At 36.4% G+C, this 21,395-nt stretch overlaps 4 protein-coding genes across 6 annotated transcripts in view; 2 read left to right on the top strand and 2 right to left on the bottom strand.

The window, feature by feature from the left end:
- LOC128888537 (uncharacterized) overlaps positions 1–1,413 on the bottom strand; it is a 3,737-nt gene extending 2,324 nt beyond the window's left edge. Inside the window, exons 1-3 of the mRNA XM_054145492.1 lie at positions 1,197–1,413; positions 905–999; positions 18–818 (exon numbers count right to left, since the gene is read on the bottom strand). Of these exons, the coding sequence (XP_054001467.1) occupies positions 18–818; positions 905–999; positions 1,197–1,275 (975 nt within the window). The 5' untranslated portion in view covers positions 1,276–1,413. The remainder of the gene's footprint in view (positions 1–17; positions 819–904; positions 1,000–1,196) is intronic.
- Positions 1–15,147, bottom strand: part of LOC128888612 (tetraspanin-3-like) — a 22,813-nt gene extending 7,666 nt beyond the window's left edge. Inside the window, exon 1 of the mRNA XM_054145649.1 lies at positions 15,129–15,147. The gene's annotated coding sequence lies outside the window, so the exon portion shown is untranslated. The remainder of the gene's footprint in view (positions 1–15,128) is intronic.
- LOC128888604 (ubiquitin-like protein 7) lies at positions 1,688–3,711 on the top strand. Its single transcript, XM_054145628.1, has 4 exons — positions 1,688–2,072; positions 2,280–2,485; positions 2,546–2,682; positions 2,756–3,711. Exons 1-4 carry the CDS (start codon positions 1,928–1,930, stop codon positions 3,342–3,344), a joined length of 1,077 nt encoding a protein of 358 aa, XP_054001603.1. The 5' UTR covers positions 1,688–1,927; the 3' UTR covers positions 3,345–3,711.
- On the top strand, positions 3,953–21,395 carry LOC128888533 (bumetanide-sensitive sodium-(potassium)-chloride cotransporter). 3 transcript variants are annotated; one of them, XM_054145483.1, is made up of 18 exons: positions 3,953–4,103; positions 6,880–7,455; positions 15,148–15,307; positions 15,752–15,847; positions 16,232–16,423; positions 16,491–16,667; positions 16,973–17,112; positions 17,306–17,605; positions 17,686–17,911; positions 18,009–18,130; positions 18,205–18,340; positions 18,415–18,626; positions 18,705–18,946; positions 19,490–19,638; positions 19,727–20,054; positions 20,127–20,281; positions 20,368–20,476; positions 20,547–21,395. In XM_054145483.1, the coding sequence occupies exons 2-18, from the start codon at positions 7,189–7,191 to the stop codon at positions 20,680–20,682; spliced, it is 3,147 nt and encodes a 1,048-aa protein (XP_054001458.1). In that variant the 5' UTR covers positions 3,953–4,103; positions 6,880–7,188; the 3' UTR covers positions 20,683–21,395. The 3 variants fall into 3 exon arrangements, with proteins under 3 accessions (XP_054001458.1, XP_054001457.1, XP_054001459.1); XM_054145482.1 differs by having other exon boundaries at positions 3,953–4,343; XM_054145484.1 differs by having other exon boundaries at positions 4,015–4,032.

The following is a 21,395-nucleotide window of genomic DNA, read 5'->3' as shown; positions in this document are numbered from 1 at the left end:
ATGTTAAAAACCTATACCTGTGTTAGAGATATAAAAAGCTCTTTCCCAGCAATAAAAGGTGCAGACAAATTTTTTAATTCAACAACGGTTTTCGGTTGCGGCCAGAGTAAACTATACAGCCCATCTTTTTCTGCACTTTTAGTTGGACTATCTTTTCCTGATTCGCGTAAAGGTATATCGTACACAGGATCTATTGATTTATTAGATTCTATGGAAAGTTGACTCATATTACTTGAAATGCTTTTGTGACAAAAATTTCCTTCTGTGAATGATGCAGTGGGGCTATGCATTGCTTCACTCTCATTTGATACAAAGTTTGATAAATAACTCTGAATAAAACAATGCAAAGGTTGTTTCCCCCTGGAAAGATCATATGGGGTCTTCCCTGCAAAGGTTCCCTTAGATGCTCGTACAAGAGGATTTGCACCCGCTTGTAATAATTCTTGACAGATAGCAACATCACCACGATTTACTGCATCATGTAATGGTGTAGCACCACAGCCATTTACAGCATTTACATCTGCTCCTCTATCAATTAAATATGTGACAATATCTTTGTTTCCATAACAAGCTGCCCAATGTAAAGGTGTATTTTTACTGCCATGAGAGTCCCATGAATTTACATTTAATCCTGCATCTAATAATTGCACTACCCTGTCTATCTCGGATGCAGCAGTTGCTCTCAATAATTCTTCAATGTATGTACGACGTATTGCATCGCTTGATGCAACATCTACAGCATTATGCCCATTGGTGTTTTGAATGGCAGGATTAGCACCACAACTTAATAATGTACGTACTATATCTGGCTGATTAGTCTGCATTTTTATATAAATCAAAATCTTACTGTATGCAATATGTTTGCATGTACTATCATCTTGTAATATATGGTATATATAATTACCTTTGCAGCGTATGAAAGAAAAGTACCTTCTTCCAAGAGTGGTTGATTTAGGATTTTGTCTCTTGTTATACCATCGGCTGTATTACCATTTTCACCTGTCACGAAATTGGTAAACAAAATTTAGACATCAGCACTTGAAAGGTTTCATTGTGCGAGATATATTCATTTCAACGTGACACATTTTAATCCGTTTGTTTACTATACTTGAAATACAAGTATCTTTAACGTAACGTTATGTGATAAATCGTAAAAAAACTATGCATAATTTTATAGTAAAATTTCTTATACGTACATGCATCTAAAAGGGATCTAATTATATCGGTACGTCCATGTTCAATAGCTGTACGAATATTTTCGCAAATGTCTTGCATCTCTGCTTGTTCTTATGTCATATCAAACTTGTGTATTGTACGTACAACATTATACGAAAAATAACTTGAATGTCAGCTATCGAAGATTATGCCAAACATATCACTGAACTTGTTCATCATATTGCTGGCGCTGGCGTTCGGTTTAATGATAAAAGTATCGATACAACTACCGGTAAACGTATCGAGACATCGTTTATCGATTCTCAATGTACTTTTGAAATGTCATTTTATGGAGTTTGCATTATAACAACCACTATTTCGTTAAATTAATAATTCACGATACGTTATACGGTAAAAACAATAAATTGGCGATCTTGTGATCATTAGGGTTTTTATTATGTTCTTAATTGTTCCCATTTAGGCGTATACATGTATTGAGCGCCATTTTACCTTGCGTTTATGGATGTACGTCGTCGAAAGTTTATTGACAGTAGTGTAATACAGAAAATAATAAAACAAAGGTAGTTTAAACTTTCAGGACAGTAAATGTTTTCCACAGTGTACGATTACAAAGCATTACGTAAACGCGAAGAAAGCAGTGATAAGAGACAAAAACACGCGTCTTGTTAGGTTGATGATTTCGTAAAATTGAAGTGTATCGATTAAACAGTACATCTTTTGTGATTTCAAATACGACTTCTCGTTGACAATAATGACTTCAGAATTAATTTTAAGCTTACGTTTAGATCCTGAAACATTTACCACCATCAAGCTAAACGATGTCAATTTTAAAAATAAGGTTAAGGATCTGAAATGTGAGATAGCTGAAAAGGTTAACCTATCGAAGGAATCGTTTGGTAAGATGACGTTTCGTTTTCCTGTCTTTGTTTATGTTTTGATTTCGATTTCATTTTTATACACAATCCTCGAATTTCCTAATGTATAAACAATTTATGATATGAAACTATTGTAATTGTATTTACAATATTATACAAAATATAATTGTAACAAAAGTAATTGTAGAATTACTGCCATAAATATGTTTGTCCTTTGATTTTTTTCAGAATTGATTTATTGTGGGTGTATCCTTGAAGATGATGAAACTTTAGAATCATGTGGTTTAAAAGGTGGTGTAATGATATATGTTTTAAAGAAAAGGGAAAGAGAGATATCGTCGCTATCTAAATATATATCAGAAGATAGCATTTTGCAACTTGTATCTGCATTTAAGTCTATTACAGATAATCCTGTGCTTCACACTACTTTGCAAGTAAGTATTGCATTTATTTCATATGAAATGTCATTGATAAAATATATCCATTAATTGTAGCGTTTCGGCAAGAGGCCAGAAATTATAAGCAACATCATTTCATCTTTTCCTGGATTACATGAAGATATGACAGCAATTGCTATTTTACAAAATTGTGATCTAATGGCACATTTTACAGATGTAGATACTGTCAGAAGGTAAATTCTATTTTATACATTTATTTTTATTACTGTTATTTGAATGTGAAGCATATGTTATCCATACGAGTAGGTTTGCAGAGGCACATCCAGTCCTGGTAGAAGCTGCTCATAATATAGCTGTTGCTGTTCACGAAGAGGCACACAATGCAAATGTCAGCACCAACAATTCAGTATCCAATTCACAACCTGCTACTTCTTCCCTTAGTTTAGATAACTTGAGCGATGATGAAGAAATGGCTGGGGATTCTTCTCAGTCTTCTGACTCTATACCCTTGCCACCAAGTATACCAACCGATACAATGCGCGATAGAGTCATTGCTATATTCGAAGAAACGATTGCCCGCTTACAAGCTAGAATTTCCGATCCTTCTTCTTCTTCTACCTCGGGTGAGAGTACGAATTCTGGAGTAGTAACTACAGAAATGTTCAGGCAAGCTATGCAAGAAGCTTCGGCGGCAACGCCAGGTTTAATCAGTGATTCTGTGCCACCAATTTTACCGCACGTTTTACCAGAAATTATGGACTTGCGAAGACAGTTAGCGCAAATGCACGAAATGGGACTGCAAGATGATACATTGAATATTCAGGCGTTGCAGTTTACGAACGGCGATGTCCAGGCAGCAATCGAGCATGTGTTCAGTGGTTTCAGTAATAATTAAGTATATTGTTAAATTAGCATTTAAACAGAAAAAAATTGATAATTGTATAATTAAATGCCTTATTTCTGAAGTAATTGGAGCCAGCTAGATAAGGTTAAATATGAGAAAGATTTATTTAACATGTTAACAAAATCTCTAATCCTGTTTGCTTTTCTCTAGTTCTATAAGTATCTAGCGAAAATTCTTAGTAAACCAAATTCTTTAAGTATTAATACATATTCCGATTTATGTACAAAATTTAAAAAACGATTCGAGGTTGCTTATATACTTTTGATATTTTAAAAAATAATACTTTAAGCGATTTCATTGATGTATATGAGGATGACACACAGTAAGAACAATAAAATTACATAATTAACAAACTGTATATGGTTTTACGTATCAATGCGAAACTGTGCGAATTCCTACTCCGCATATTTAAATGGAGTACATCTTGGCCCTGATCCTGACGATTTGAAGAGAATCAGCAAGATTCAATGACTTTTTCTTCCACGGCAGGAATCCGTGTACTGAGGGTATAGTAAATTTGTGCGCAAGGCTGATGCGCGAGCGTGTGGCGCGAGAGGAGCGTGTGGCGCGAGAGGAGCGTATGCGCGCGCTCGAGCAAAAGGGAAATTGTGCGACATTCCGTCAGTAGTAAACGGAATTTAGTGACGATCGGACGTGCCGAGTTTCTGAAATCGCCCGAGTACGTATGACAGGAGTCGCACGTGCTTACGAACGCAGTGCGCACCCGGTTCGAAGAGACTCTCGTTCAGTGTGAGTCCAGTGAAAAAAAAACGCGTTTCGCACCGTTTTTTCGTCCACGTTGTTTCGAAATGTCGTTTAACGTATTTTCAAAAAGCTCCGAATGTTAGAGTCGTCACATACACAACGCCGGCAGATGTGAACAGTTCGAGAGGCGTGTATATTCATGGCGTGAGGTTATGGGGGAATCGGATACCTGACAGAAACCCTGTTCCACTCGAAAGGACCCTTTAAACGGGGCTGGGGAGAAAGGTGAAGGACTAAACATTTGCTTCTGTTCTGTCGATTGAAAAACGTTGCGATTCCTTTCTGTGAAAGCGCGTAGAAAGACGATGTGCGTGTGTGTACGCCGGTCTTCCCCCTCGCTCAAGAATAACGGTAACAAAACGTTAGTCTGCATTTGCAGTAAAGGCAAACGTGGCGAGATTAAGGCTGGAAATAGGCGAATTTTTCTTTCTTCGAATGTTTATACAGAGCAGTGGTTCAATTATTCGGTGAACATTATTGGAACATTGAACCATTCGAATTATTCGAAGTATTCTGTATACAATTTTTGGTTTGATTACAGGAGATTAACATATACCATGTTTCCATTTTTCCATGTAAACAATAGAAAAGATTAATTTTGTTATGAAAGAAATCTTGTTTTCATTTAATCGCCACCTTTTTAGGGAAGGCACGCGTATTCAATTTTCCGGAGTAGTAATATTCGAATAATGATACTTTATTAAATTGTGAATAAACACTAAATGTTACTTAGTTTCTTAATTTTGTAAATATCTGTTTTAATTGCGTACTGCTAATGGAGTACAAATAAAGTAACGGAAGACACAAAACAGAAATTCTTTCCCCTTGTTTATCAACAATTAGCTCCAATGATGTTAAAATCACTCGAAATCAAGATTAATAAGAATATTAATTAATATTTCAAAATATATGTACACTATTTTAAGTATGAAATATTCCAGAGAAAAAAAAATTATTTATTAAATATGGGCATTCTAAACTTTAATTACACGGAATGCAAGGAAAAGAAGAGAAATAAGTTATTCGTGCAAATGAAATTTTAATCAATGTTAGAATCTTTTATAAAGCAAAGTAAAATGTGGTTTATTTGCCACGCCCATCCTTTTAAAGGGATAAAATTCTCCAAGCGACTAAATCTAACTTAAATTTTCCTCATTTCAAGATGATCCTACGTTTGAAAAATAAAACATATATTGTTTCAATGTCTTTTTTTAATTATCGGGAGATTGAATTAGAATTGGCAAAATTTTGCTCGAGATCTCTGTATTCCATCAATAATTATTTAATCTTTGATTAAAAAAGGTTCAAGTAAAAATTACATTTTCCTTAGGGTAAACAAGGAGTGTTTAAAAAATTATGATGAATTCTATAATTTATGTATAAAAATCCAATCATCTCCTCAATTTACAATTAAATATCGCAGATTTTCCAGGGAACATCAAAGGATTCCCCCGACGAGAGGTAAATGGTCTCCGACCCGCCCAAGTAGCCATTTTTTTCACGGCGTTGCAAGAAACGATTAATTCGATAACTGGATCACCCATGCATTAACCCGTCGAGAGCCAGTAATTATGTGTGGAGTGTTGTAAACAAGGGTAATTTCATAATTGACAAGCCTACGCGGCAGTTGTTAACTAATTGTAACTCGAGAGCCAAGGGCATCGGGCGCCGATCTTTACCAACACGAACCGGTTATGGGGGGTGGACCAAGTGCGGACTTGCTCTGAACTTCCATGAATCATTTCGTTCATTCACCAATCTGGAATTGAACTAGATAAAGTTCGAGTAACTACCCTTAAAAAGTCGTAATTATTACTCTTTTTGGTCACTTGTGATGTTGGAAATTCTTTTCAAGAAGATGAACATTTCTGCAGACTCGCTTTGAAGTTTAAACTTCTACGGACATCAAATTCGACCATCACAATGGTCAAGAAACCAAACTGCTGAGGATCGTTATACCTCTTAGTTCCTCCCACGACTATTGTTTGTGTACTATTACCTTCTTCTTTTTGGAACACACATAAACTTAATGTGAAGAATCGGTAGAAGAATATTTTCCATGAAAAAATAATTTGATGCGTTCACTGGTCTGGAATCTAACAAATTTCTCTTCCTAGAGCCTCCTTAACTCTAATTCAAACAATTTGGATGACGCGCTTCTTTTTCGAGTAACTACGGTACTACTCACATTTTGGAACACGGTTTTTCAGTCATAAAGCTGAACAAAGATAAAAATCTGAATAATATTATGCAATTTGCTTCATTCGAGTCAAATGGTTAAAGAGCTTGTATCTAAAATTCAATGACAGCACTCGCATCATCCTTCAACTTCGCGAAACGAGTAGAAGACGGGACGCTATACATACAAGCGTTTGAATGTATGACTTAATATTAATAATAAGGCTTGCTTAAATGTAACTTTAAATTTGTCGATCTCCAATATAAATATATAAATCTTGGTACTAGGCGAAGATGAAAATTAGAAAAATAACTTTACAAGGGTAACTTAAAATGAAATTCTTTTTTAGTCAAGAGTATGTGACTTCATATCAACTCACATTATTTGAATATTTATGATGGGAAACACTGTAATTGAACCGAAGAGAATCGAATTCAAAATACATTTGCACAGTCCATGTTTATCAATCCAAATAAATTCGGTACAAATATTAAACAGAAATAAATAATTCCACTCCCATCCTAACTCGGAACTATCGTCAAGCTTTACTAACATCTTTCGTCGTTCAACGATTGTTAACAGGGAGCACTGGCCCGAGCTGAACTTAAATTGGTGAGTTGACGAAGAAAATCGGGGGAATCGTCGGATCCTTTGATCGTAAGCGGTGAAGCAGGAGTTTCTTCAGTCGTCGAACAAACACAACAACCAGCCATTGGGCCGTGGTCGAACTCGCTGTTAATTGCACGGAATAATAGATAGAAATAGAGACGAAGAATTACACAGATAAAGGAATCTTGACAAACAGAAATAGAAACGAAGAATTACACAGATAAAGAGTAAGACGAACAGAGAAGCTTGAATAGGGAAAGAAGAAGCAACGAAAGAAGAAAAATGGCCCACGAAAACGGTATAAGCGGTGACGTCGATTCCGAGACGGTGGAATTGAACCCCCTGAGAAGAACGAGGTTTCACGTGAACCGTGTCGATAGTCTCGAAGGTCGTGCCAGTCTTCTTGGCGAACAAGAGACGAAAAAGTCCCTCAGGCACATGACCAGGGAGGCGTTGCCCAGGCTGGACAATTACAGGAACATCATGAGCATCCAGGCCGCTCACAGGCCATCCTTGGACGAGCTTCACAATCCCACTCTGCTTAACAAGGTAAGGATGATGATACTTGACCATTAATAGGACCACTGGTTCTTTGTTTTACGATGCGTCGGTAGTTGTACTCATTACGGTCGCGATCGTGTGCCATGTTACGCGCTTAGTACTTCTTTCCAGCTTGGTAAAGTTCTTCGAGCACGCGACGCCTTGCCGGGTGTTTCCTTCCGGTAATTTTAGCGGGAAGTAAACATTTTCCCGGCGGAAATCGCCCATTTCCTTAAGCCTCTGTTCTACTGGCTTCTTACCATTTTGGAAGTCCAAAGAGAAAGAAAATTTCAGCGCTCGAGATTTGCTGAACGTTTATGCTATCTTTGTTTTAATTAATGTACTATGTATTATGCTTCATTAATTAATATATTTTAATCGATTCATATTCTTCTGTTTTCGATGATTTTTGTGGATTGTACATTTTTACTTTTCGAATTTATTTGTTGTTTTTAGCCAGATGACCATAATTGCTAACTTGAGAATTTACTAATTCATTAATCGAGAATTAAATAACATTTTTTTTTACACAGTCTCTTTCATTCTTCACAATTGCGAAGTTAGCTAAAATTGCATTAAACTTTATTTACTCGCGCGTTTCCACATTCCTCTGAAATTGTTATCTCATCGCTGTAAAATGCGTAAGATGTTGTATTTGAAGACACCTAACGATTCCCTATCGGTTATTTGTTCAAGAGTCTTGGTCGATCTCGGTAATTCATTTGTATGCAAATACATCTTTATTTATTCAGTAGGTAATATTTTACAGCTGTCTATAGACATAGTACTATCTAACACATTCTTGTGTTGATTATTTCCACTCAGTTTCAAGGAGAGATTTTACAACTTACGTTCCCTTCTAAAACCGAACCATCGTTAGGGCTAGGCCCTCATATAAATTGAAATAAATTAATCTAAACGAACCTAATTCCTAGGAAGGTAACAAGTGGTAAATAAAACGTTCTACGAATTAGTACTAAAACCAATAAAAACTAAGTCGTTCTAATTACATGGTAGAAATATTCACGCTGGAATTGTTCTCTAATTCGTGTCTTCGAGGTCCAAGATGTTGTTCCTGTTGGACAACAGCTAATCTGCGCCAATTGAAGAATCCTTCGAGTCAGTTCTATCTGTTTCGACCAAACGACTATCAACCACGATTGTTTTATAGGAGGCGATATTTAGAAAATCCCGTGGGACGTGATTAGCTAAATGTAAGCATAGCTGAAACGATCGGTGGGCCAGAGTACGACATGTTCGGAGGATCCTAACGACTTGAATCCATTGTCTAGATTGACACTAATGTGGAGTCGACGATAACTCAACTCGGATAGGTTTCAGTTGTCTAATTGCTACGCGATTACTTAACTATGTAAATGATTCGATTGATTTTTAAACGGGGGTTAATCAGTAGACACTAAAAGTTGCTCATCACGATCATCATCTATTGAAATCTGTCATTAGTTACTCATTACCTACTAAGTATTTACCCAACAACTCTATCGACTCATCACTGTCATCAGCTATCCATCATTATCAGCACTCTTAGTATCTGTTTAGTACTATAAGCTACTTATTCCTCTCTGTACGCGTTTCTTTGAACAATTATTCGCTACACTCATTGCTTTAAGTGACTACTCATCGCTATCATCAGCCACACAACATTTTCATCATTTATTTATGAGTTTCCACTAGTTAGTCACCAGTTTCACTGGTACTCCAGCACTCCGAAATTCAATCGAACAAGTTCACATCCATAAGAAAACTCACATGTTTATTTGACACGATAACGAATCCTATTTAAACAAACTTCGTGAATGTGTCGCATATTACAAGCATATATTATGCAAGTTGTTACGCGTAGCACGACAGTATGCAAACGAATGTTATCGAAGTAAGCAACTTTTACATCTAAATATACGTTTGTTCTCGTAATAAGTTGCGTAAACACGGTGATCGTTATTTTTTGTAATTGATCAAGGTAATTAAATGTACGTTTTGTGTCGCTCGTTTTCCATGGACTTTCACATTTACGATTAAGTCGACCCTTGTTAAATAGGAGAATCTTTAGTGCTCGAGTCACGAAAGTGATCCACTGATATTTAGCGATTATTCGTATCGATTTCTGATACGAATTCTAACGAAAATACATACGAATGTATATAATAACTTTCATGGTTTCTGAAGGGTTAAAATAGAACTCCGACGTTTGAACAATTAAAGCAACGCTTGGAAAATTTATAAATACCACGAGAGTGTCTCGTCCATTGAAATATTTAGTCGAGAAATTGATATTCTCGTGTGAGCACTGTCGCATTCTGGACTAGCAGTGAATTATACATTATACTGGTAATTTTGATTCCTCGAACTGCACGGTCTTCGAGCTACCCTGCCAGTGGCACGCGACATTTTTGTCAATTTAGAGTGCAATAATCGTCGATTAACATACCGAGGAGAGGAATTTGAAATTTTATTGTAATGTCGAGGCTACGATTGGGATATTTTAAACATTCTGTAACGATAAAAATAAAGTAATATTAATACAGCAAAATTAATTTCTTTTGTAGTATAAAGTAACGAGAATTAAAAAGTAATTTTAGTTTGTTTAGATCATTCATTCGTACTATTCAAATACATATGAATTATTCGAATTTATTCTAATACAGTCAGGCCTTTGTGACCCGAAACTTTTTTAAGTCGAAGGTCTCTGAAAAACGTCCATTCAACATTTACAAGAAGATTTATATAAATTGACGTCTACAATTCGTATTTATATAAATTGACGTGTACAACTCGAATCTCCGTAAATTGACCTCAACAATTTACCGATTTCTAACAACCTCGACATCAATCGACTGTGATTTGTTCTTGTTTCCTACATTGTGTTCCCTTATGCGATTCCACAGAAAAAAAGGACCTTCCTCTCCTTGTAGTCCATCTATGAAAGGCGAAATTACTCGTAGCTGTCCACATTCTACTTACTCGTAGCATCACATTTCCCCTAATCAAGAACTATTCTTTCTTCCTGCGATGCATTTCATTTCCTCGTCTCTCGTGACGAGCACTCGGTCTCCAATCTTTGCTTTAGCAAAATTGGATCGTGTCGCCGATTTCGAAAAGTGTGTCACGAAGCAAGGAAGAATGATGACTTATCGATAAATTAAAAAAATGTTAATCAAAGTCTGTTGCTAATACATTAATATGAATTATTGAATGAATATGAATGAATGCTAATTGAAGCGACTTTAAGTTCAGATGGATCTTCAGATTTAGCAGAATTCAAAGCATGGAGTAGTACTAAGAGTGAATTAATAATATTCGTATGTTTGCTAAAAATTCCTCGAGTTGTTGGCCAGTAAGTGGGTTCCTAAGGATTCCCTCTTCTACCTACCACCGAGGTTAGCAACCTGTATACAATTATATTAAACGAATATTATGCAATCAGGAAATTTCAGATGTGAAACAATTTATTCCACGAGGTATTGAACTATTTTTCAATCAACCGGTCTTGAATCGAATCCTTCTTGGACACTGTACAATCGCCAAGTGAACGAAGGTGTTGTTAACCCTTTCGCTACGTCAGAATGGATTGTAAATTTAGTATTACTGTTGCATGGGAGTCACGAGTGTACACTTTGCCGCATACACGATTGGCGCTCGTTACTTTGTTGCATCATGCAATTTATTAGTAACTTATTCTCGACTTAGCAATGCAACGGCTCGTCGCGCGAGGCGATTACGTTGCGGCTGTCCATTATAATGTCGTTGAAGTGGCTGCCCGCAACGAAAGGGTTAAGAACACATGTCAGAACCTTTGTGATCCACCAAGTGAAAGAATCGTTTTGGGAGACCCTTCGTAATCGTCCTATGAAGGAGAACACTTCCACCTTTTACTGCAATGGTTTTGCAAACTATTTGAAAAGGGATGTTCTTTAACAAAAAAAAAAATAAAATTTAGGTACCTATGATAAATGGTCGATTCAACACGTTCACCACCCATGTATGGGTGACAGTGCTTCACATGAAGAATTAAAAAAATTAATTCTGCAAGTAAAATGTCAAAGAAAATGTATTCGAATGAAATATTTGAATTTCGATGAAGTTTTTAATAATCTATAAACAAAGTTTAATCGCAGTAGAAATTTTCAAGAGAGTCAGTCAACGTGTTAAAACGATATAAGAAGAATATCCGACACTTGTTCAACTCTAACAAACGACTGAATTACAGAGTTTGCCCTACTTTATTTTAGAGTACAGAATAAAAATTGCAAATTCATACCTAAAAATCAAACCAAACGAATTCTTCCGCCTCTATCCTTCTTCCACAGACTCAACTTGTCCCAGACCGAGCAACAGAAGAATTCATTTGTTTCTACACCTCCAAATAGCCAAATTTGCGATTTTTATTCACCATTCACGATCAATTGTACCCAATTTTGATCCTGATAGCCCAGACATAAACGGTGGAAGTGTACGCGCGATAAAATTGAAATATCAATCGTAAATCCGAATTGTGCCTCATGCATTGCTTAACGAGAGTGTCAATAGGACCAGTAAAACGCGTGCTCCGAATACATTACGAGTCGAGGGATAAGCGTTTGTTATTATTTGACTATTATACCATATATTCAGTCGACGTGTTATCTCCTACACGAGCGCGTGTAACAGTGCGTGAGAAGCGCTCCTTTCCTCGTCGATTCTTTTCTTTTGCGCTCGTAATTCACTTACACGTCGCATGCACTTACGTGCATTCGTGGATCGCATCCGACGTGTATGATCCTAACAGCAGCAACGAACGAAGTGTCTCGTGAGAGTTCACGAGTCTGCAGTACTCTGATTGTAATTTTATGAAATGTTTCTTGGGGCATTGCATTCTCACGTTTCTTCCATTGGCGAACCTACGATGTGTTTGTTATAAAAGAAAGGTGTTCGAAAAATCTGAAAAATTTTCAGTGATTAAATGAAGTTCATCGTTAACGTAATCGATCCTTGTAGTCGTGAAATAGATATTTTTATAGATAGTGCTTCTGTTAGTATATAAAGAGAATTAATAATTATTTTTTCATGGTTTTCAAGGCATGGGAAATTTTGACATATAATTGATTTGAAGAAGTAGAATAGATAAGGGTTACAAAAGGTCTAAATATATAATGAAATTATAATCCGTTCTATGAATATTTTAGTTATTACGTTTTCCTAATTACGTCTCCTGAATAGGACTTGTATAATAAACCTCTACATTGAGGAAGTGTCTTGTACTATCTCTATATTGTCGTAATGTCAATAAAATTACGTCTCTTCAGTAATTTCTCTCATTAACTTGTTGTTTACGCTTCTGGAGGTACACGAGGCGTTACATTGTCAATCATTACGCGTCACGTTGTTAAAAAAAAACATGACGCGCAATTAGTATGCAAATTTCCGCGATGAAAATTAAAACGATAAGTCGATAATGCCACGTCCAGTTCATAATTTTCTTAAAATAGAACCTTCTCGGACCTTATTAATATTTAACCACTTTTACTCAAATTTAGAATCATAATTGTGATAGAAACCGTTTATATTTTATTAGCTCTTTCGTAGTATTATATCTGTGTATAGCATACTCGATAGACTTATAGTTGAAGGCTCATTTGGAAGAGCTAACGAAGTATAAACCGTCCCTGTTACGTAATTCGAATTTGATAATAATTCAAGTGAAAATGTTTAAATTGATCATTTTGGTCTATCATAAAGAACGTAAATTTATATTAATTTTATTATGGTAGGAATTTTTTAAAAATAAAATTTGTAAAATAGGGGACTCGACGAATAGTCTCGATACGAAAGTTTGAAAAGTACGAACGCGTTACTTTTTCACAGAGGGTAAGCTGCCGCGAGATTGGCTCCGCGCAGACGTGTAAGAATAATTTTGCAATTATAGCCGAGTCCAAGGCACGATATTCGAGGATATAACAGGGAATAATGGGATGAAATAATCGTCTCTCTAAAAGCTATAAGCCAGTTGAGAAGGCTTGCGTACCCTTGAACCGCCTGATGGTCGTGCTTCTCTTCTACAAACACAGTTTCGTGGTCGAAGGGACCAGATATTTCAAAATCTTTAATGGTTGCATTTTATTTTGCCCGATCACGAAGTGAGAATACCTAAAACTCTTAATTCGATTTTTATAATTAACCATACGTTGGATTCATACCCATATAATTGTTTTTGCAAGCCACATCGATGAAGAGGTCTGTCAAAACACACAAAGAATCTCAATTCCAGATGACTTTACCATTGAGTTTCTAAATAAACAATAGCAATGTACATTTTTCAAATTCTCGATTGAAGTAGGCGTTCTTTTCAAGGAATAACCTTCGGAGAATTTTATGCGTACAATTCTAATCTACCCCTAATCTCGACGACTTCGCCATGACTTCTGAGGGCGTGATCCGATTATTTACTACATGTTCCGTCGCTTCTAAGGCTTCCAGAAATGTTTGTTTGGTCAAGATCAATGCGTATTTAGGATTCATGTTGATTCTTGGAACGAAGTATTAATCTCTCTCGAACCTCGACTCTGAGAACGTCGAGGTTGTTATTCATACTGCACGTTGTTTAAACGCTCTACAAATTAATTGTACTTTTCTATACATGGTGCACTATTTAGTCGGTATTCCATAGGTGTCAACGATTGCGCTTTAATTGTTTTACAATATCTTTTGTAGACCTTCTTTAATTTGCTTATGAATTCTACTTGCTACCAGTGTAGATGGATTTAAAAAAAGGAATTAATACTTCATCGTTTAATAAAGATTATTAAATATCCTTTTTCGAGTTCTTAAGCAACCTTTCGACCGCGACCCGCGCGATTTCCAAGTCGAATTCCTAAAAAGTATCTCAACATTGGGCGACGTGTAATATACGACATGTGAGGCATTGTTACGTAAATCGTTAGTCTTCATTGGTCGACTGGCGACCCTTCCTCTAGACGAATCACCTTCAATGCCGATAACCACCTCTAAATCTCAATTTACGCGTAACGCTCACGTAGAGAGATCTGCAGATCTCTCGGCAAGTTCTCCAGTTGAATTCTATAAATACTTGTTTATCCCGAATAAACGCTCATTGGACGAAAGTTTATTCATAATCGTAACGAGCACCGCCAAGTTGTAGCAAAAACTTGGCGTAACGAAACGAAGATAAACAATTCGTTGCTCTCAAGTTTTTGCCACGACTATTTCTTTTTTTTTTCTTCGTTGCTCGTCGAGCAAAAACTAAAATTTGAATTGCAGAATGAAGTTGCACTTCACGTGGGATGAATGGAGGGGGGTCGTATTTTATTCGAAAGGTGTGTAACAAATAAAACGAACGTTTTGATTTGAAACGTCCATTCGATTGCATTTATAATTGGAATTTTCAAGTGTCCATTGCGAAATATTTTATTCTATGATTCAAATTTTGTTGCCTATCGCTGAGAATAAATATAATACTTATTCGTAAGACTCGGAGGTACGATTTATCTTCTGAATTTGCTAATTTAGAAACTGTACGCGTTTTAAGATATTTTTATCGTGAAGATTTCAATACTATTTTCTTACTTAGATTAGCCCACTTAGGATTATAAATTCCTACGTGAACTACCGCAGGGGACATTATCATTGTAATTTGCGAATATCAACGAATAATGTTTACTACTCACTTATGAACTGTTGTTTCAGGGCTCAGGCTCGCACACTTTGCCCATAGCACACGTGAAGCCATCGACGTCTGGGTTCAAATTCGGATGGATTCAAGGAGTTTTGCTGCGATGTCTTCTGAATATTTGGGGGGTGATGCTCTTCCTAAGACTCTCCTGGGTCGTAGCTCAAGCGGGCACAGGTAATTAGTTAACCACCAGTGGACGTTTCTTAGAAATATCGTCAGTCACACCCGCAAGTGTTTCTTGGAAACTTCCAAGTGTTCTTCGAAATGAAATCTGAAACTGTTCTATCAATTGTCTCTATATTTGTATTTCTTGGTACCAGACTTCATGGAAATAGTGTTAAGAATAAGACACGTGTACTGAAGAGATTCATTAGAATCTTGGATGAACTAAGAATTAGGTTACTCTGATGTTTCACTATTCAGTAAAAAATAAATAAATAGTGAAGACATCAGAGACCAGTGTACTTTTAATGACAGAATCAGTATTTAAAAAAAGTGATTTTTGAACATTATTTTATTATTGGTATACAACTATGTCCCCAGAATAAGAAAATCGTGGCTTGAATGAATGACATAATTCGTTAATTAATAGTAAATTATTTTCTCTCGTGGTTTCAGGGCAAGCTATTTTATTGATTTTCACAACGACAGCCGTGACCACTATAACATCGCTATCGATGTCGGCAATTAGTACAAATGGGCTCATTAAAGGAGGTACAGAATGTTAAACAAATCATTTGCTTAAGAGGGCAGTCTGACAACTCTATGAGTTTCACATTTTTATTTACTATTTATTATTCGATTAAAATTTATCTTATCTTTAATTCTCCTCTTGGTCGATCGATTTACGCGTGGCACTTGCTCAGAACGGAATCAATTGGCCGTTCAAGGTCAGTAGCGAGCCACCCCCACCATTATGTCTGCTGTTCTGCGCAATCCACGGACGCACACACTCTCAACGTCGAGTAGAAGTGGGAGCTGCGTATGACACTATTCACGGCCAGGGTGATGGCCTTGAACGATCAATTGTATTTGGCACGACTGCGATGAACTCGCGTCGTTACCAGATCGATGGGATTAATTAAACATTTCCCGCAGGTGGCACGTATTACATGATTTCTAGATCATTGGGTCCAGAATTCGGTGGATCCATAGGTTTGATATTCTCGTTGGCGAACGCGGTAGCTTGCGCAATGTACGTAGTTGGTTTCTGCGAAAGTATGGTTGATTGTCTCAAAGCTAACGGGATTTGCATCGTTGATTGCGATAACACAGATATCAGAATTATAGGTCAGTGGTTATCGAATTTTTTTGTTTGCTTGTCGTACATAGGTTTCATTACTTTTTTTTCCCACAGGTTGCATCACGATAGTTCTGCTTCTTTTGATCGTGATGATCGGTTTGGAGTGGGAGGCAAAGGCCCAGATCGGTTTGCTCGTCATACTCCTTGTAGCTATTGTCGATTTCATGATAGGCACTTTTATTGGCCCTAAAGACGACCACGAGAAAGCCAAAGGATTTATAGGGTACAATGGTAATGGCTCTAATTGCTCGCAACAAATAATCATTAGGCATCTATAAAACCTTAGATTCTAAAAAGAAATTTTATGATAGAGCCATTAGTAACTTTCTATTTGTTTCTACATATTGATAATACATATTGATAACAGGATTAAATCAGATACAAAATGTAGACCTCCATTTTGAGTCACTTAGTGTTATAGGGGCTTAATCATTGTATATATATTTTCTATATACTTGTAATAAGTTATTGTCGGAAATCTTGAAAAATGCAGCAGACTGTAACTTTCAAATGTTTGTTTTTTATGTGTACTGCAGCTGAACTGTTCAAGGAGAACTTTTATCCGGACTATAGGTACTATGAAGGTGTGGAACATAGTTTCTTTTCAGTCTTGGCTATATTTTTCCCAGCGGCAACAGGTATCCTGGCAGGTGCGAATATATCCGGTGATTTGAAGGTGATTTAGACCTTTCGTCTATAGGGTATATCCAAATACTGTTATCGTTAAGATTGCGCGTGATTACTATCAGCGATCATTCCTTATCATTTGCACACACACAGCATACACTTTTACACTGCATGAATCGTTGAAATATTCAAATAAGTCTCAAGAAAATTCCACTCATCTAGGTTATTTATATTTTTACTAGGACCCACAAACAGCTATTCCCAAGGGAACGCTGCTGGCAATTCTTTTGACAACGATTTCTTATTTTCTTATGGCACTAATGGTAGGAGGGTCGGTTATGCGAGACGCTTCGGGCGATGTTAACGATCTATGGAACGTTTTTAATAGTTCATACGCTGCTATACCAAATTTCAACGCAAGCAACGGGACTACAGAAAGCACCATTGCTACTGTTAATTCGAGCGAAATAGTTTGGAGTATATATGGCACGAAATTTAATTGTACTGGCAATTGTCCTTACGGTAGCCACAATAGTTTTCAGGTATTTCATGCAATATCTTACAAAAACTTATAAAGAGTCACATATTTATTGTATCGTATAAATAAACTCCAATTCTTTAGGTGATCGAATTGGTCTCCGTGTTTGGTCCCATTATTTATGCAGGATGCTTCGCGGCCACGCTGTCCAGCGCTTTAGCATCATTGGTTTCCGCGCCTAAAGTATTCCAGGCGCTTTGTCTCGACAAACTATACCCTGGAATCGCATGGTTCAGCGGCGAGAAAGACAAAGAACCAATTCGTGGCTACTTTCTTACATTTGTAATCGCCGTCGGTTTCATTTTAATCGGTAAATGTTACGATCTCTTACAAATAAATTAAAAAACTAATCGATTACTCTCCTCTGTTACAAATTTCCTTATCGTAAAGCGTGACTTTTCTTTCAGGAGAATTGAATGCCATAGCTCCTTTAATCTCAAACTTCTTCTTGGCTGCCTATACCCTCATAAACTTCAGCACATTTCACGCTTCGCTGGCCAAACCAATTGGTTGGCGACCAACGTTTAAGGTAAACATTTCGTTGTATTATTTCTCGAATAAAAACAGATCACTCACTCTAAGGACGACATTCTTTCGTTTCAGTATTATAACATGTGGCTAAGTCTCGCTGGCTCTATTCTCTGTGTTTCTGTGATGTTCCTGATCTCATGGTGGACAGCTTTAATCACTCTATGCGTAGTTTTAGCGCTTTACCTAGTAGTATCGTACAGAAAACCAGGTAAATTATTCGTGTAACTACTTTGATAGGTAGTATCAGGTTTGTAAGGATACATAGAGATTTTTTTTTTATAGATGTAAATTGGGGTTCAACAACGCAAGCTCAAACATACAACAACGCTTTGACCGCTGTCCAACAATTAGACAGAGTCGAAGAACACGTTAAAAATTACAGGCCTCAGCTTCTAGTACTCACTGGTAGCCCGAGTGCGAGATCGTCGCTAGTTGACTTTGCGCATCACATTACCAAGAATAATAGCCTATTCATTTGTGGTCATATTATCGAGGTACGAGCCACACTGATTAATTTATAATCCTATAAATTTATTGCACGATGATAACGAGCATATCTTTCGACATTTCAGTCACCGATATCGTATAAAACGCGCAACTCCATGGTCATCAATTGTACTTCTTGGTTTAGAGCTAACAAAATCAAAGCGTTTTATTCTTTGGTGGATGGCGCGAACTTTCAAGATGGTGCCACGTCACTTTTGCAAGCCGCAGGCTTGGGGAAAATGAAGCCTAATATTTTATTAATGGGCTACAAGCAAGACTGGATAACATGCTCGCGGAATAATTTGAATATGTACTTTAACGTGATGCAGTACGTGTTCTCATATAACGCAAAATAGAATATTTTAATTCACGTATTTACAATTAATCATTCTCAAATAATAATTGATCCAAACCTTTACTTTGCTCACGATTTAGTCAGTCTCATAAATATTCGTACCCTCTATGTTTATCGAAGAAATTTGTTTAAATTAAATGGTAAGTTTGATGTTGCCAAGTGTATGCTTGTATAAATATGTTGATGTATACATATATAAACCACTCACAACAATTTTTACGAAAAATATTTATTACAAAAAACCAACATTGATCATTACTTCTTTATAGTTTCAGAAAACTTACACTATTTTACAACATTTAAAATTTGTTTTCCTTTCGCTGAAAAAATAAAACTTCGTGTATAAGCTTATTCATTTGGTAATATCAAACTTATTAATTTAGCCAAACTTCTACAATAGACATAGAGGGTACGAATATCTATGTACTGTATGTAAATCTTCTTAGAAATGGTTGTGCACCTATTTGGATAAGTAATTCGGTATTTAGTAATGATATATTATGTGCTTTTATTTAGTAAAGCCTTGGATATGCACATAGCAGTAGCGCTCCTTCGACTGAGCGAAGGCCTTGACTATAGTGCAGCTATAGGAGACAATGAAGACCAGAAAAAAAATGTGCCAGTTACATTACCAGGAAATCAAAGTTTCTCTCAACTTAGCCAAGGTTGGAAACTGAATTTACAACATTAAAATTTTGCTAGAATTTTTTCATGACACAAATAATCGCTAATAATTGGTATTCATTAACGTAGCAAGTAGCACATCAGACATTTCAATACCCGGTAGTCCAGCACCGAGACGTTCCAGAATGATCAACGAGTACCCTAATCCAACAGCGGAAGATCAACGCGATAATCGACCGAATATCATACCCATAGCGAAAGATATTCTCAACGCCGTGACAAAATTTCAACGTAAACAGAAAAAGGGTACGATAGATGTATGGTGGCTATACGACGACGGAGGTTTAACGCTTCTACTACCATACATTATCAGCACAAGGCGAAATTGGTCGAACAGTAAATTGAGGGTCTTCGCGCTTGCAAATAAATACTCCGAACTGGAATACGAACAAAGAAAGTAAGCGATGAAACATTAAGCTCCATAGACGATAGCGGATGAAACAAATTGTTGAGATGATTATATTTTTAGCATGGCAAGTCTTTTATCAAAGTTCCGGATAGATTACTCTGACTTGAAAGTTATACCAGATATTTCGAAACAAGCGCAAGATAGCACAAAGAGTTTCTTCGATTCGTTGATAGCGAACTTTCAACAAACGGATGACCCTAAAGCGACAGATGATGGTACTATCGTTTTAATAATGTTACATGATATATAAGATGCCAACAGAGTTTTATATCTCTCAAATTGACCGCTTATTTTCTTCCAGACGTCATTAAAGATTCGGAACTAATTGCTATGAAAGAGAAGACGAATAGGCACTTGCGTTTACGAGAATTGTTACTTCAACATTCGATGGAAGCTAATTTAGTCGTCATGTGAGTGGCAGAGGATTAGTAATCGTCGACTTTTGGTGGAACATTTATACATTTATGGGATATTTTTCAGGACACTGCCGATGCCTCGAAAAGGTGCTGTATCGGCAGCTCTGTACATGGCCTGGCTAGAGGCTCTAACTCGCGATATGCCACCATTTTTACTTGTACGAGGGAATCACACATCCGTTTTAACTTTTTACTCTTAATGACACAAAAGATGAGGAAAACTTGTATATAACGACGTCGACGATTGTCGAGATTAGTTGAAGAAGTGTTCTATTAATAACGACTTAAACACTATAGGTGATATACAACAATAAAAACGTGCCTTTATACGCGAAAAGGCACACGTTTGAATGAGGTATTGGTCGAGAGTGCGTGAGTTTACCAAGGACCAATATTTCCGAGTATATTTTAATAGAATGAACGTAGCAAGACTGTGTTATTTTTTTTAAACGCATGTTTGCTACAATAATTGTTTCTAAATTTTCGAAATGACGTTTTCCATCCACCAATTGTAAAAAAAAAAAGTAATTATATCTTTACAAATACTTAAAATAAATGACCATGTTTAGATATGTAACTCGTAAGATCACCGATAACATGTTCCGCACATTTGCTTACAATTATTCAAAATTTAAGTAACGTGTATCATTATTTTACGATATTTAAATTTATGTAATTGTACAACCGACAATCACTTCGCGTAAAATATTTTTAACGACGGTACTTTGAATAAATTTAAGCGAGTGTGAATTTTCTTGCCATTAAAATTTGAAGAAAAATGAAAAAATACTAGTCTTAGGTTTAATATTAAAATTAAAACCCGTATGTATTCGTATTAGATCGTAAAAATTATGTACAAAAGTTTAAATTTTGATTACATCGTAGTTACTACGATAAGTCATTCGTTTATATT

This window comes from Hylaeus anthracinus, unplaced genomic scaffold, assembly GCF_026225885.1.
Source record: "Hylaeus anthracinus isolate JK02 unplaced genomic scaffold, UHH_iyHylAnth1.0_haploid 11994, whole genome shotgun sequence".
Taxonomy (NCBI): Eukaryota; Metazoa; Arthropoda; class Insecta; order Hymenoptera; family Colletidae; genus Hylaeus; species Hylaeus anthracinus.
The sequence above is the reverse complement of the archived record's forward strand: the minus strand, read 5'-3'. Positions and strand labels throughout refer to the sequence as shown.

What these genes read in the sequence shown, in the direction of transcription:
- LOC128888604 (XM_054145628.1), top strand. Translation starts at nt 1,928, where the DNA reads ATGACTTCAGAATTAATTTTAAGCTTACGTTTAGATCCTGAAACATTT. An exon ending in CCTATCGAAGGAATCGTTTG is followed by an intron (nt 2,073 to 2,279) that starts GTAAGATGACGT and finishes GATTTTTTTCAG; the next exon opens with AATTGATTTATTGTGGGTGT. An exon ending in GATGTAGATACTGTCAGAAG is followed by an intron (nt 2,683 to 2,755) that starts GTAAATTCTATT and finishes CCATACGAGTAG; the next exon opens with GTTTGCAGAGGCACATCCAG.
- LOC128888533 (XM_054145483.1), top strand. Translation starts at nt 7,189, where the DNA reads ATGGCCCACGAAAACGGTATAAGCGGTGACGTCGATTCCGAGACGGTG. An exon ending in ATCCCACTCTGCTTAACAAG is followed by an intron (nt 7,456 to 15,147) that starts GTAAGGATGATG and finishes CTGTTGTTTCAG; the next exon opens with GGCTCAGGCTCGCACACTTT. An exon ending in CTGGAATACGAACAAAGAAA is followed by an intron (nt 20,055 to 20,126) that starts GTAAGCGATGAA and finishes TTATATTTTTAG; the next exon opens with CATGGCAAGTCTTTTATCAA.